The sequence below is a fragment of the Carcharodon carcharias genome, chromosome 33 (assembly GCF_017639515.1).
Source record: "Carcharodon carcharias isolate sCarCar2 chromosome 33, sCarCar2.pri, whole genome shotgun sequence".
Classification (NCBI taxonomy): domain Eukaryota; kingdom Metazoa; phylum Chordata; class Chondrichthyes; order Lamniformes; family Lamnidae; genus Carcharodon; species Carcharodon carcharias.
In genome coordinates, this window is record NC_054499.1 from 8,917,218 (window position 1) to 8,932,837 (window position 15,620).

General features: G+C 48.1%; 1 protein-coding gene across 1 annotated transcript in view; it reads left to right on the plus strand.

The window, feature by feature from the left end:
* Positions 1-15,620, plus strand: part of LOC121272235 (retinal guanylyl cyclase 2-like) — a 70,179-nt gene that overhangs the window by 8,742 nt on the left and 45,817 nt on the right. The window contains exons 5-7 of the mRNA XM_041178762.1: positions 2,838-3,139; positions 7,989-8,343; positions 14,814-14,898. Of these exons, the coding sequence (XP_041034696.1) occupies positions 2,838-3,139; positions 7,989-8,343; positions 14,814-14,898 (742 nt within the window). The remainder of the gene's footprint in view (positions 1-2,837; positions 3,140-7,988; positions 8,344-14,813; positions 14,899-15,620) is intronic.

Consider the following 15,620-nt stretch of genomic DNA (forward strand, 5'->3'; position numbering starts at 1 on the left):
GGGTACAGGGATGTTAGGTGGCATCAGACAAAAGTGGGCTTTTACCTCCAATAGCTCAGCAGGAATAATGTACGTTTGTATAGCACCTTTAATGTTGTACAACCACTCCCAAGGAGTTTCACTGTGGGGGATGGAGTATAAGAGAAGGGAAGTTTTGCTACGATTGTACAGGACTTTGGTGAGACTGCACCTGGAGCGCTGTGTACAGTTTTGGCCTCCTAAGGAAGGATATGTTTGCATCTGAAGCAGTTTAGAATAGGTTCACCAGGCTGATTCCTGGGCTGAAGGGCTTGTCTCATGAGGAAAGGTTGAGCAGGTTGGGCCTGCTGGTAAAACTGGCAAACAAGAGTACTGGTCTGAATGGGTCTTGTATACTTTAAAACAAGGGTACTGGTCTGAATGGGTCTTGTATACTTTAAAACAAGGGTACTGGTCTGAACTGGGCTTGTATACTTTAAAACAAGGGTACTGGTCTGAATGGGTCTTGTATACTTTAAAACAAGGGTACTGGTCTGAATGGGTCTTGTATACTTTAAAACAAGGGTACTGGTCTGAACTGGGCTTGTATACTTTAAAACAAGGGTACTGGTCTGAATGGGTCTTGTATACTTTAAAACAAGGGTACTGGTCTGAACTGGGCTTGTATACTTTAAAACAAGGGTACTGGTCTGAATGGGTCTTGTATACTTTAAAACAAGGGTACTGGTCTGAACTGGGCTTGTATACTTTAAATCAAGGGTACTGGTCTGAATGGGTCTTGTATACTTTAAAACAAGGGTACTGGTCTGAATGGGTCTTGTATACTTTAAAACAAGGGTACTGGTCTGAATGGGACTTGTATACTTTAAAACAAGCGTACTGGTCTGAATGGGTCTTGTATACTTTAAAACAAGCGTACTGGTCTGAATGGGTCTTGTATACTTTAAAATGGAACTCCAATAAAATCTGGGAAATAAGAGTACCGGTCCAAAATGTTCTTTCCTTCTGGGTTGGCAGTGGGTTATGGGGCTGGGGAAGATTCCGGAGTTAGGCATTTGGCCTTGGAGGGATTTGAAAACAAGTAAAGATTTTAATGGTGTTGGGGAAATTGATGGGATTGAAGGCCGATAAATCCCCAGGGCCTGATAATCTACATCCCAGAGCACTTAAGGAAGTGGCCCTAGAAATAGTGGATGCATTGGTGGTCAGCTTCCGAGATTCTATAGACTCTGGAACAGTTCCTACAGATTGGAGGGTAGCTAATGTAACCCCACTATTTAAAAAGGGAGGTAGAGAGAAAACGGAATTATAGACCAGTCAGCCTGACGTCGGTAGTGGGGAAAATTCTAGAGTCCATTATAAAAGATTTAATAGCTGAGCACTTGGAAATCGGACAGAGTCAGCATGGATTTACGAAAGGGAAATCATGCTTGACAAATCTACTGGAATTTTTTGAGGATCTAACTAGTAGAGTTGATGAGGAGGAGCCAGTGGATGTGATTTACTTGGACTTTCAGAAGGCTTTCGACAAATTCCCACATAAGAGATTAGCGTGTAAAGTTAAAGTGCATGGGATTGGGAATAGGGTATTGGGATGGATAGAAAATTGGTTGGCAGACAGGAAACAAAGAGTAGGAATAAACGGGTCTTTTTCTGAATGGCAGGCAGTGACTAGTGGGGCACTGCAAGGATCGGTGCTGGGACCCCAGTTATTCACAATATATATTAATGATTTAGATGAGGGAACTAAATGTAATATCTCCAAATTTGCAGATGACACAAAGCTGGGTTGGAGGGTGAGCTGTGAGGAGGATGCAGAGATGCTTCAGTGTGATTTGGACAAGCTGAGTGAGTGGGCAAATGCATGGGCGATGCAGTATAAAGTGGATAAATGTGAGGGTATCCACTTTGGTAGCAAAAACAGGAAGGCAGATTATTATCTGAATAGCTATAAATTGAGAGAGGGGAATGTGCAATGAGACCTGGGTGTCCTTGTACACTAGTCACTGAAGGTAAGCATGCAGGTCCAGCAGGCGGTAAAGAAGGCAAATGGTATGTTGACCTTCATAGCGAGAGGATTTGAGTACAGGAGCAGGGATGTCTTGCTGCAATTGTACAGGGCCTTGGTGAGACCACACCTGGAATATTGTGTGCAGTTTTGGCCTCCTTATCTGAGGAAGGATATTCTTGCTATAGAGAGAGTGCAGCGAAGGTTTACCCGACTGATTCCTGGGATGGTTGGACTGACATATGAGGAGAGATTGAGTCAATAAGGATTATATTCGCTGGAGTTCAGAACAACGAGGGGAATTTCATAGAAACCTATAAAATTCTAACAGGACTAGACAGGGTAGATGCAGGAAGGCTGTTCCCGATGGTGGGGGAGTCCAGAACCAGGGGTCACAGTCTGAGGATATGGGGTAGACCATTTAGGGCTGAGATGAGGAGAAATTTCTTCACCCAGAGAATGGTGAGTCTGTGGAATTCGCTACCACAGAAAGCAGTTGAGGCCAAAACATTGTATGTTTTCAGGAAGGAGTTAGATTATAGCTTTTGGGGCGAAAGGGATCAAAGGATATGGGGAGAAAGCAGGAGCAGGTTATTGAGTTGGATGATCAGCCATGATAATGATGAATGGCGGAGCAGGCTCGAAGGGCCGAACGGCTAACTCCTCTCATTTTATATGTTAACAATGAGGCGTGGCTGGACTAGTGGGGGGGTGGGGTGGAGTGGGGGGATGCAGCAGCGCGCACGCTTCCTTGGCTGTGGAAGTGCTGTGTGAAGTCCCGAGGGTGTGAGACGTGCTTTAGAAATGCAGGTTCGTTGGTGTTCACCGTGCTGTTTATTGTGCGTTTTAGTAGTGATCATGTGCATGCCCTCGGCCCTCATTGGCGGGGGGGACCAGCTGCTGCTCCTGCAACAGGCGGACAAGCTGAAGATGGCGGATGGGAGCTACGTGTTCATTCCCTACGACACCATCCATTACAGCCTTCCATACAGGAATGCCACCTACCCAATGCTGGCTGGAAACCCCAGGCTGCGACGCTCCTACGATGCTGTGCTCACCATCACCATGGACTCCAAGGATAAGGACTTCCACGAGGTCCTTGGGGAAGTCTTTGAGGACAATGAGATCCGCACTCCTCTGCAGCCAGCACAGGTTGGTAACTTTGTCATTTGAGGTAATGTTTCGCCACGAAGGCAACTTTTACTTAAATAGCACATTTAATGTGGTAAAGCTTTGCCAAGTGCTTCACAGGAAGGATTATCGAACAGAATTTGACACCAAGCCACATGAGATGTTCGGACTGGTGACCAAAAGCTTGGTCAAATAGGTCAGTTTCAAAGGAGAGAGTGGGAGAGGTTGAGGGAGGGAATTCCAGACCTTAGGGCCCAGCAGCTGAAGCCACGGCCGCCCATGGTGGAGTGATTAAAAATGGGGACGCGCAAGAGGTCAGAAGCCCAGAGATCTCGGGAGGGTTGGAGGAGGTTGTAGAAGTAGGGAGATGGTGCTGGGGTGGGGGGGTGTGGGGGGGTGGGTGGATGGGAGGTGGGGGGGTGGGTGGATGGGAGATGGGGGGGGAGGAGGGGGGGGGGGGAGGGGGGAGAGGAGGGGGGGGTGGGGGGTCGGGGGGGGGGGAGGGGGGGCGAGGCCATAAAAGGTTTTGACCTCAAGGATGAGAACGTTAAAATCGAGGCTTTGCTTACCTGGGAGCCAGTGTGGGTTAGCGAGCACAGGGGGGATGGGTGAATCGGGTTTGATTCGAGTGAGGACATGGGGCAGCAGAGTTTTGGATGAGCTCAAGTTTACAGAGCTCTCCCTGTCTCTCCCATGTCTTGGCTGATTAATCCGGTGGGTAACCCAAGCCATACGGAACCGCACCCTAGTTTGTGATAACTTATCTCAAGTCAGCTGGGGCATGAGGGGGTAACCTTGCTGCCCCCTGGGTTAGAGAAGGGGAGCATAGTCAACATTTCCAGCCCTGTGGACCACTGTGTCCACTTTCACTCGCTGGAAGGATGCATGAGTTCAGAAGAAAGGAAGATTTGCATTTATCTAGCACCTTTCCTGACCTTGGGACATCCTTGGCCTTCTCCTGCTCCTAGTTTCTATGTTTCTATATCAAAAGGTATGAAGAGAAAGCGGGAGCAGGCTATTGAGTTGGATGATCAGCCATGATCATAATGAATGTTGGAGCAGGCTCGAAGGGCCGAATGGCCTACTCCTGCTCCTAGTTTCTACGTTTCTAAAACTGCTTTACAGCCAACAGAGTGCTTCTAAGTTGCAGTCACTGTTGTGCCGTAGGAAAGTGGCAGCTAATTTACTCACAACAAGCTCGGTCCTGCAACCAGTAACATGATAATGACCAGGTCATCTGCTTTAAGTGTCCCCGATTGAAGAACAAGCATTAGTTAGGTCGCCAGGGAGGACGTCCAACGAGTGACCACTTCGTCATGGGCTGGCCCTCGATTCGAGGATGGCGTCTATTCGGGGATCGCGAGTTTCTGCCGTGGGTCCTCATGTGACTGAACAGGCCGGTCCTCGACCCACAGATCTTTGGGCACTTGAGACGGGGCATCCTGTGAGGCGGTGGGATCCGGAGAGCAGGATTTGCTCCCTTTCCCTTCCTTCTCCCCCTCATCATTAAGACGTCGCGGCTCCAAGCGCGATGGACGAGTTGACATCATTTCGAACGACTGGTAGCAAACGCCTCCCAGTCATTCGTGGGGAGAAAGACAGAGTTACTGCTCAGAGCCCTGAAGAAGAGTCAGACGGACTCGAAACGTTAACTCTGTCTCTCTCTCCACCGATGCTGTTAGACCTGTTGAGTTTTTCCAGCGTTTTCTAATTTTGTTTCAGATTTCCAGCATCCGCAGTTTTTTTGCTTTTATCCTCCCAGTAATTCATGTCAATGATGCTGTGCTTCAAGGAGATCTTCAGAGCACCCTTGAAGCTATTTTGTTGCCTTCTCCTGGAATGTTGACCGTTCGAGAAAACAGGGCCTAGCTGGGTGGGAGACACTGTTTGGCCACCCGGACACGGTTTCCAGTCGATTGAAGCTGATGTTTTCGCTGGAGTTTTGCCTGAATGCTTGTGGAGCTGGCTTCAAGAAGGACACTGGCGCTTGCTTGACGGTCCTCCCATTGAAGGATTCAGCAGAGGCATTGCTGACCACCTGATCACGGCGGGTTTCCGCCTCAGCAGGCATTGGCAGCCCCTGCGACAGTGCAGCACTCCCTCGGTACCGCACTGGCGGCGCGAGGCTGGATTGTGGCCTCAGGTCTGGGATTTGAACCCAAAACCTTCTGACTCGGCAGTGGGTGGGGGTGGTGGGTGGGTAGCACGGCAAGAGAGAGTCCTACACCCACCCAACCACAACTGGCGCCTTAGAAGACAGAGAGCGACGTTCAGATCCCAGCAAACAAAGAATTTGGAGACAAAATGAAGAGACTTGATTGCGAACTTGGGAAGATGGAAGCAGGCGGCACATTACCCAGAATGACAGAGTTGGGATTCAGGGCAAATTGCGAGGAGTTGTGACCCTGGTTTTAACAGTGAATTATAGATGGACGATAAGGGAGAGAGAATACACGAAAGGCACTGTCAAACTGTCAGAGAAAATCTGCCATCTGGCAAAAAATGATGGGAGGAAACATTTAATGTTAACAAGGCAAGTTGTGAGCTGGAGCGTGCTGCCTGAAAGGGAGGTGGAAGCAGATTCAGTAGAAACGGTAATTGGACTGATCCTTGAAGAGGAAAAGATTTTGTAGAGCGGTGGGGGTGGGGGCGGAGGTGAGATTAATCGGGCAGCTCCACCAAAGAGCTGGCACAGGCACGATGGGGCAAATGGCTTCCCTCTGATTCTGTAATAACAGACAGGCCTCAGCTCAGTTCCAGACCTCCCCCCCCACCCCTCCCCCCCAGGGCTGAGCGCTCCTGATGGGCATTCGCTTACAGAGGCGCAAACGCAAATGATAACCAAACCAGGAAGGTGCCAGAGATCGGCACACGCCCGGCAGTACCGTGTGGCTAAATGAACCAGCGTGTCCAGAGGCCGCGCACACTTGCGGGGCGACCAAAGTTTGATGAAACATTAACTCTGCTCCTCTCCCCCCTGGCCCTTCCTGACCTGCTGAGCTTTTCCAGCATTTTCCGACTTTATTTCCGACTTCCTGCAACTGCAGAATTTTTGCTTTTTCAAAATAGAAAAGGACTGAAAAGAAATAGAAGCGTTTATATAATGCTTTTCGTGATCACTGGACATTACAAAGCACTTTACTATCAAATTAAGTGCTTTGGATGCGTAGTCACTGTTGTAACATAGGAAATACAGCAGCCAATTTGCACACAGCAAGCTCCCACAAACAGCACTGCGATGATGACCAGATAATCTATTTTTATGATGTTGATTTGAGGGATAAGTATCAACTCGGACGTTGGGGAGAATTCCCTTGTTCTTCTATAGCACTGTAGGATCTTTTACATCCATGCAATGGAGCCTTGGTTTAACAGATGGGGACAGATGGAGCCTCTGACAGAGCAGCACTCCCTCAGTGCTGCACAGGGAGTGTCAGCCCCGATTTTTGTGTATGGTTATGTTAAAATGTACCTATTGCCCAGACTTTTACCTGGACAATCTCAGCTTTGACTGGCTTAAATATTCCAGTGCCGTGCTCGCTCTTAAGTTGAATTAAACCTAAAAGCCTGGGCACTGAATTAAACCAAGGCATTTGTATGAAATAATCCGATTACATAGAAGATAGTCACTTCTCAATCTCCTTCAGCTAGTGCAGCTTTACCCAGTCGGGAAGAAAGGCAAATGACCTGACTGTATTCAGATCAATCGCATTAAGTGTTATTTCTCACGTTAGTTGCTGTGATCTGGAACGCACTGTCTGAAAGGGCGGCGGAAGCAGATTCGTTATTAACTTTCAAAAGGGGAATTGGATAAACACTTGAAGGGGAAAAATTTGCAGGAACACGGGGGAAAGAGCAGGGGCGGACTAGGACTAATTGGGTGGCTCCTTCAAAGGGCTGGGAGAGGCACGATGGTTCGAATGGCCTCCCTCTGTGCTGTAAGATTTCATGATTTTAAAAGTTTATTGTATATGATATGGTACATATGTAATAAAAAAAATTAACATGCTCGGGGGAGGGGGGGGGAGAAAGAACTTGCATTTCTCTAGCGTCTTCCCCATCCTCAGGACATCCCAAAGCACTTCAAAACCAATGAAATACTTTTGAAGTGTAGTCAGTGTTCTGTCAGAAATGCAGCTGCCTATTTGCATACAGCAAGCTCCCACAAACAGCAATGGGATAATGCCCGGCATATCTTTTTTAAATGATTTTGGTTCAGGGGTAAATTTTGGCTGGGACACTGGGGAAAACTACCCCCTGCTCTTCTTTGAAATAGTGGGATCTTTCACATTGGCCGACGAGGCTTTAGTTCAATGTCTTACCTGAAAGACAGGCCATGTTACAGTGTCTGATGGTTACTGCATATGGTAGTTGGATACTGTCACTGTAAGGGGTATGGTACCTTCCCAACCTACGCATCATCTTCTGAACAAACTATCCGAATCCTTGGATTGGATTTCCACCTGTGATTCACTCCCAGTGCCCTCGCCTTAGAATGATACAGCACTGACGGAGGCCATTTGAGGATGAGCTACTTGCAGGGTCATGGGCAAAAAGAGAAAGTTTAGCACTGCCTGAGAGAGTGGTGGAAGGAGATTCAATCGTGGCTTTCATAAGAGAACAGAACCTGAAGAGAAAAGCATTTGCAGGGCTACAGGGAAAGGGTGGTGGGGTGGGGGACGGGACTAGTTAAACTGCTCTTGTGGAGAGAGGTGGCATAAATACGATGAGCCGAATGGCTTCCTTTTGTGCCATGATAATTCCGTGACTGAGCACCGCTGTCGTTTCAAAGGGCTGGTGCCAGCATGATGGGCCGAATGGCTGCCTTCTGTGCCAGGGACACGATGTCAACATGTGCTCCTTCTAACAGGTCTCCCCATTGTTTGGTACCATTTACAACTCAATATACTTCCTGGTCAAAGCAACAGAGAATGCCTACCGGGGAAGCAGGTGGGTGACTGGGACTAGCATTGCTCGGCACACCGGTGGGATGGAATTTGAAGGATTTAACCAAGCCCTGCGGACGGACAAAGATGGATCGGTCATAGCTGACTACGTGCTTCTAGACACCGACGGAATAGGCAACCAACTGAAGGCGACTCACTCAGTCAACGTGGCTACGGGCACTCTGAAATACCTCGGCACCGCCATCCATTTCCCGCAGGGCTCAGACCCCGGCAGGGATGCCGACTGCTGGTTTGACCCCAAGGACATCTGCACAGGAGGTAAGATTATCTGAAATTTAAAAGGTTCTCCTCCTTGGTTTCAGATCCCTCCATGGCCTCGCCCCCTGTCCAGCTCTACAACAACACCCCCACCGCCTCCCGAGACCTCTGCACTCCTTAAGTCCTGACCTCTTAAGCATTCCCAATTCTGATCGCTGACAACATTAGCGGCCATGCCTTCAGCTGCCTGGGCCCTAGGCTCTAGAATTCCCTTCCTAAACCTCTGCTCTCTCCTCCTTTAAGAGGCTCCTTAAAACCTTCCTCTTTGACCATGCTCTTCATCACATGCCCTAATGTCAACCTTCTGTGGTTCGGTGTGAGATTTTATTGACAATTGCTCCTGTGAAGGGATGTTTTACTACGCCAAAGGTGCTATATAAATGCAAGCCATTGTTGTTGGTCAATAACTTCTCTCATTTCTGTCTTCCTCTTCAACCTGCCCCCACCCCCAAGATTTAGTTGTCTCTTCCAGTTGGACCTTGCCCCTTTTATGTTCAATGAAAACAAGACGTGTAGCAGGTTTTAATCTTGGGCCGAATCATGTCTGCCACCTGTTGTATGCCACACCCAATATTGAAGTCAACGGAACTGAATATTGAACGGGACATAGGATGGGCAACAGATGTCACACCGCCCAGTTTTGAGAACCCCGCCCAAGTCAAATTTCACCACCACTGACTGCTTCCCCCATGACCCAACGGTTCAGGACAGGACCGAGATTAAAAATAGACAGGCATCCGGTAGTGATTAGCTTCCTGCCAATATTGGTAGAAGGAAAGTCAAGGTTACTGGACTAGTAATCCAGAGGCCTGGATTCGTGACCAGGAGCCATGAGTTCGAATCCCACCACAGCAGCTGGGGGAATTTAAATTTAATTAGTTCAATACATCTGGAATAATATATCTAGTCTCAATAATGATGACCATGAAACTACTGGAATGCCTCAAAAACCTCTCCGGTTCACCAATGTCCTTCAGAGAATGAATGAAATCCATCATCCATGCCGGTCCACTTGGAGGGCTGGCAGCCCAGCAGCACCATCTGGAGTGGTGGCCACTGCTGGAACTGCGCCTGGAGGGTGAGGAACACCATTGAAGAACGTGGGGGTCTGGGGGGCTCTGGGGCCAGTCTTCCAGGTGAGTTGGGGGGGTGGGGGGTGGTGGAGGCGGGGGCAGGAGAGGTGGGAGGAGTTGCTGAAGGCAGGTAGCTTCAATGCCACGGGGGGGTGGGAAAGCACCTCTTTAGGCCAAAAAGGAAGCCCCACCCCAACCTCCGAGCTGACTGGGAGGCCGTTGGAGTTGGAACCCCATGTGACAAAGTCCCTCTCACCCATCCATTCACTCCAGGTAAAATGCCAATGGGCACAGGAAGAGGCCCTCAATCGGTCACTTAAATAGCTCAGTTGGGCTTGGCTGTGAAATGGGTGTCATCTACCTCCTGCTCCGTGGCTGGCAATGTCACATAGACTCATAGAGGCCTACAGCACAGAAAAAGGCCCTTCAGCCCATTGAGTCTGCGCTGGTCAAACAAGTACCTAACTATTCTAATCCCATTTTCCAGCACTAGGCCCATAGCCTTGTATGCCATGGCCTCGCAAGTGCATATCCAAATACTTCTTAAATGTTATGAGGGTCTCTGCCTCTACCACCCTTTCAGACAGTGAGTTCCAGATTCCCACCACCCTCTGGGTGAAAAGATTCTTCCTCACAGCCCCTCTAAACATCCTGCTCCTTACCCTAAATCTATGCCCCCTGGTTATTGATCCCTCCACCAAGGGGAAAAGTTCCTTCCTGATTACCCTTTCTATTCCCCTCATAATTTAAACGCCTCAATCATGTCCCCTCTCAATCTTCTCTGCTCCAAGGAAAATAACCCCAGTCTATCCAATCACTCCTCACAACTAAAACTCTCCAGCCCAGGCAACATCCTGGTAAATCTCCTCTGCGCACTCTCTAGTGCAATCACATCCTTCCTATAATGCAGATTCCAGAACTGCACATAATACTCTAGCTGTGGCCTAATCAGCGTTTTGTATAGTCCCAGCATAACCTCCCTGCTCTTATATTCAATGCCTTGGCTAATAAAGGCAAATATCCCATATGCCTTCTTAACCACTTTATCTACCTGTCCTGCTACCTTAAGGGACTGGTGGACATGCATACCAAGGTTCCTTTGATCCTCGGTACTTCCCAGGATCCTACCATTCATCATGTATTCCTGTGCCTTGTTTGTCCTGCCCAAGTGCATCACCTCACACTTATTTGGATTAAATTCCATTTGCCACTGATCAGCCCATCTGACCAGCCCGTCTATATCCTCCTGTAATCGAAGGCTAACCGCCTCACTATTTACCACCCCATCAATTTTCGTGTCACCGCGAACTTACTGATCAACCCTCCTACATTCAAGTCTAAATTGCACAAACAGCAAGGGGGCCAACAACAATCCCTGTGGAACCCCACTGGACACAGGCATCCAGTCACAAAAACACCCCTTGACCATCATCCTCTGCTTCCTGCCACTCAGTCAATTCTGGATCCAATTTGCCAAATTGCCTTGGATCCCATGGGTTCTTACCTTCGTTATCAATCTCCCATGCGGGACCTTATCAAAAGCCTTGCTGAAGTCCAAGTAGACTACATCAAATGCATTGCCCTCATCTACACACCTGGTCATCTCTTTGAAAAATTCAATCAAATCGGTCAGACATGACCTCCCCTTAATAGAACCATGCTGACTGTCCTTGATTAATTCCTGCCTCTCCAAGTGTAGATTAATTCTCTCCCTCAGAATTGCTTCCAATAGTGTCCCCACCACTGAGGTTAGACTGACTGGCCTATAGTTCCCTGGTTTATCCCTTCCTCCCTTCTTGAAAAATGGCACCACATTGGCTGTCCTCCAGTCCTTTAGCACCTCTCCTGTGACCAGATAGCTGTTGAAAATTATTGCCAACGCCCCTGCTATCTCCTCCCTTGCCCCACTCAGCCTGGGATACATTTAATCCGGGCCTGGAGATTTATCGACTTTTAAACCTGCCACACCACTTAGAACCTCCTCGTTTCTATGCTAATTTCTTTAATTATATAACAGTCCTTCTGCCTGATTTCCATACCCACGTCATCCCTCTCACTTTGTGAACACCGACACAAAGTATTCATTTAGAACCCTACCTACGTCTTCTGGCTCCACACAAATTACCACTATGGTCCTTAATGGGCCCTACTCTTTCCCTAGTTATCCTCTTAGTCTTAATGTACTTGTAAAATAACTTTGGATTTTCCTTTATTTTACCTGCCAATATTTTTCCATGCCCCCTTTTTGCTCTGCTAATTTCCTTTTTAAGTTTCCCCCTACACATTCTATACTCCTCCAGGGCTTCTGCTGTTTTGAGCCCTCGGTATCTGCCAATGGCCTCCCTTTTTCTCTTTATCCAATCCTGTATATCCCTCGACATCTTGGATTTGTCGGTCCCACCCTTTGTCTTTACTTGAATATGTTGGCCCTCTACTCTCTTTTTTCCTTGAATGAGTCCCACTGCTCTGATGCAGATTTACCTAAAAGTAGCTGCTCCCAGTCCACTCTGGCCAAATCATATCTGATCTTATTAAAATCGGCCTTCCCTCAATTTAGAACTCTGATTTCTGGCCCATCCTTGTCCTTTTCCATAACAACCTTGAATCTAATGGATTCTATGATCACTATCTGCAAAATGCTCCCCACCGATACCTCTACCACTTGCTTGGCTTCATTCCCTAAAATTAAGTCCAGGACAGCACCCTCTCTTGTAGGAGCTCCTACGTACTGGCATAAAAAGCTCTCATGGATGCATTTTAAGAATTCCGTTCCCTCTAAACCTAGCACACTATGACTACCCCAGTTAATGTTGGGGAAGTTGAAATCCCCCACTATTACTACCCTATTATTTTCACAATTCTCTGAAATTTGCCAACATATCTGCTGTTCTATTTCTCTCTGACTGTTTGCTGGGAGTGTACGATAGGCCACCAATGTGATTGCTCCTTTTTTGTTTTTCAGTTCTACGCATATGGCTTCATTTGAGGAGCTTCTAAGATGTCATCCCTCCTTAATCAATAGCCCCTCCTATTTTACCTCCTTCCCTGCCTGAAGACCCTATATCCTGGAATATTGAGCTGCCAATCCTTCCCCTCTCTCAACCATGTCTCTGTGACAGCAATGACATCATACTTCCATGTGTTAATTTGTGCCCTCAACTCATCTGCCTTATTTGTCAGACTCCTTGCATTAAAATAAATACCATCCAACCTTGCCAAACTCCTTATGCCTTAACTGGCCTATAATTTCTATGCCTTCCAGGCTCACTTGCTCTCTCTTCTAATTTTGGCTGTGCACCTCCCTCTGCTGAACCTCCTCTCAGGATCCCATCCCCCCTGCTAAGTTAGCTTAAACCCTCCCCAACAGCTCGAGCAAACCTCCCCACAAGGATATTGGTCCCATTCTGATTCAGGTGAAACCCGTCTGCCTTGTACAGGTCCCACTGCCCCCAGAAATGGCCCCAGTGTCCCAGAAATCTAAAGCCCTCCCTCCTGAACCTCTAGCCACGCATTCATCTGGACTAACCTCCTATTTCTATACTCACTAGCACATGGCACTGGAAGTAATCCAGAGATTACTACCTTTGAGGTCCTGTTTTTTAATCTATTTCCTAGTTCCCTAAATTCTGCTTGCAGGACCACATCCCTCTTTCTACCTAATGTCGTTGGTACCAATATGTACCACAATCTCTGTCTGTTTGCCCTCCCCCTTTAGAATGCCCTGCAGACGTTCAGTGACATCCTTGACCCTGGCACCAGGGAGGCAACATACCATCCTGGAGTCACGTCTACGGCCACAGAAACGCCTGCCTGTACCCCTTACTATCGAGTCTCCGATCACTATTGCTCTTCCCCTCTCCCCCCCAGCCAACCCCGTGCAGCTGAGCCACTCACAGTGCCATGAGTGTGGCTGCACTCCCCAGGGGAACCGTCACTCTCACCGTTTTCCAACACAGAAAAACGGTTCTCGAGCGAGATGCAGCCTGGGGATTACCTGCCTGACACCTTTCTTCTGACTGATGGTCACCTATTCCCTCTCTGTCTGCACTTCCGTAAGCTGTGGGGTGACCACGTCTAAAAACCTGCTATCCATGAAACACTCAGCCTCGCGGATGCACTTCAGTGCCTCCAGCTGCCGCCTCAAGTTCCGAAACTCGGAGCTCAAGTAGCTACAGCTGGTGGCACTTGCTGCACATGCGGTCAGTCAGAGCGCAAGGAGCGTCTGGAACTTCCCACATGTTGCAGGTGGCACATAACACCAGACTGAGCTGCCCTGCCATGCCTCTAGTTGAAAAAAAACCTCCTTACTTTAAGTTAAATATAATTTAAAAAAGTTAAATTATTTATGTACTTTAAATAAAAATCAGAACCCTTACCTTTCCTTAGCTTAATCTATTTTAAACTGGAGAAAAACACTTACCCGCAACTCACCAATCAGCTCTCACCTTTGTGCTGACGCCACTTTTTGAAGCTTCCCCGCCCTCGCTGTGATGGCAGGAAGATGACAGACGCCTGCTGTTCCGTGCCATTATGCCAGACTTCCTGAATCCGCCCCAAAGGCCCCATGAAATTCCAGCTCCGTAGAATCCTATGGCACAGGAGGAGGGGAATTTGGCCCTTTGGGCCTTTGCTGGCACTTCCAAAAAAACATAGGAGCAGGATGAGGCCATTCAGCCCCTCAAGCCTGCCTGCCATCCAATCAGACCATGGCTGACCTGCGACCTCGCTCCATTTGCCTTCGCCCCATATCCCTTAATACCCCCTGGTTAACAAAAACCTATCCATCTCCGATTTAAATTAACAATTGATCCAGCGTCAATTGCCATTTGTGGGGGAGAGCTCCAAGCTTCTACCGCCCTTTTGTGTGTCGAAGTGTTTCTTCGTTTCGCCCCTGAAAGGTCCGGCCCTGATTTTTAGGCTCTGCCCCCTAGTCTTAGACTCCCCAAATGGTGGAAATAGTTTCTCTCTATCGAACCTATCTATTCCCCTTTAATATTTTGAAAACTTCACTCAAATCATTCTACATTCCAGGGAATACAACCCTAGTTGTGTAATCTCCCTCACCTTGGAGTCCAGGTATCATTCTAATAAACCTGCACTGCACTCCCTCCAATTAGCCCCAATCACCCTCCTCTTTCCCTTACAGTTCTACGGATTTCCTCCCATTTAAGTAGTTACCCAAATTTCCCTTTGAAACCTCATGTACTTCCACAGTCCTTTTCAGGCAGTGCATTCCAGACAATCACATAATGATAGTCAGATGCTCTGATAATCCCCCAGACTGGTAACAGCAATGGGCCTTGTGACTGGACTTGAATTTTAATAACCATTGATTGAAGCGAAGTGGGAAAATGTCTTTGATGCCCGTGTGATGATGAACTGTTTTCTCTTGCCTAGGAGTGGATGCTATGTTTGTGCTGCTGATATTCGCCCTGGCCACTGGTGTGATACTGGCTGGTGGAGCTTTGGCCTATTTCTTCAGGTTTGGACACCTCGCGGCCTATCTTCCCTCCGTGCATTTTGCTTTACCTTGCTAGTTTCTCTTCAGCCCCCTCCTTGACCTGCAGGCACAGAAGCGTAGATGTCGGCAGCACCGACGTAGGCTGTTTGGCCTCTGCCAGCTCTTTGAAAGGACAATGGTGTTTAATGCCTATACCCTTGCTCTTTGTGCTTTACCTGTTATTGATTAGTTAATTTTTTCTCCCCCTAAAGATAGACATCAACATAGATTCAATGGTTTTGCACAAGAGGGCATGGATTAGATCCTATCTTTCTCCTTAGAAAGACCTCCCTGCCTCAGAGATAAGCTGTGGTGTTAACTGTGGATAAGTGAGGGTCTCTGCCTGTGTCTCTCACTGTCGGGCCCCCTCTACCTGCTTGTCTTTCTCTCTCTCTGCTTCTGTCTGTCTCTCTCTCTCTCTGCCTGTGTGTGCCTATGTCTCCCTCTCTCTCTCTGCCTGTGTCTCTCTCTCTGTCTGGCTGTGTGTGTCTCTCTCTTTCTCTGACTGTGTCTCTCTCTCTCTCTGGCAGTGTGTGTCTCTCTCTCTGGCTGTGTGTGTGTCTCTCTCTCTCTGGCTGTGTGTGTGTCTCTCTCTCTGGCTGTGTGTGTCTCTTTCTCTCTCTGGCTGTGTCTGTCTGTCTCTCTCTCTCTGGCTGTGTGTCTCTCTCTGGCTGTGTCTCTCTCTCTCTCTCTCACTGGCTGTG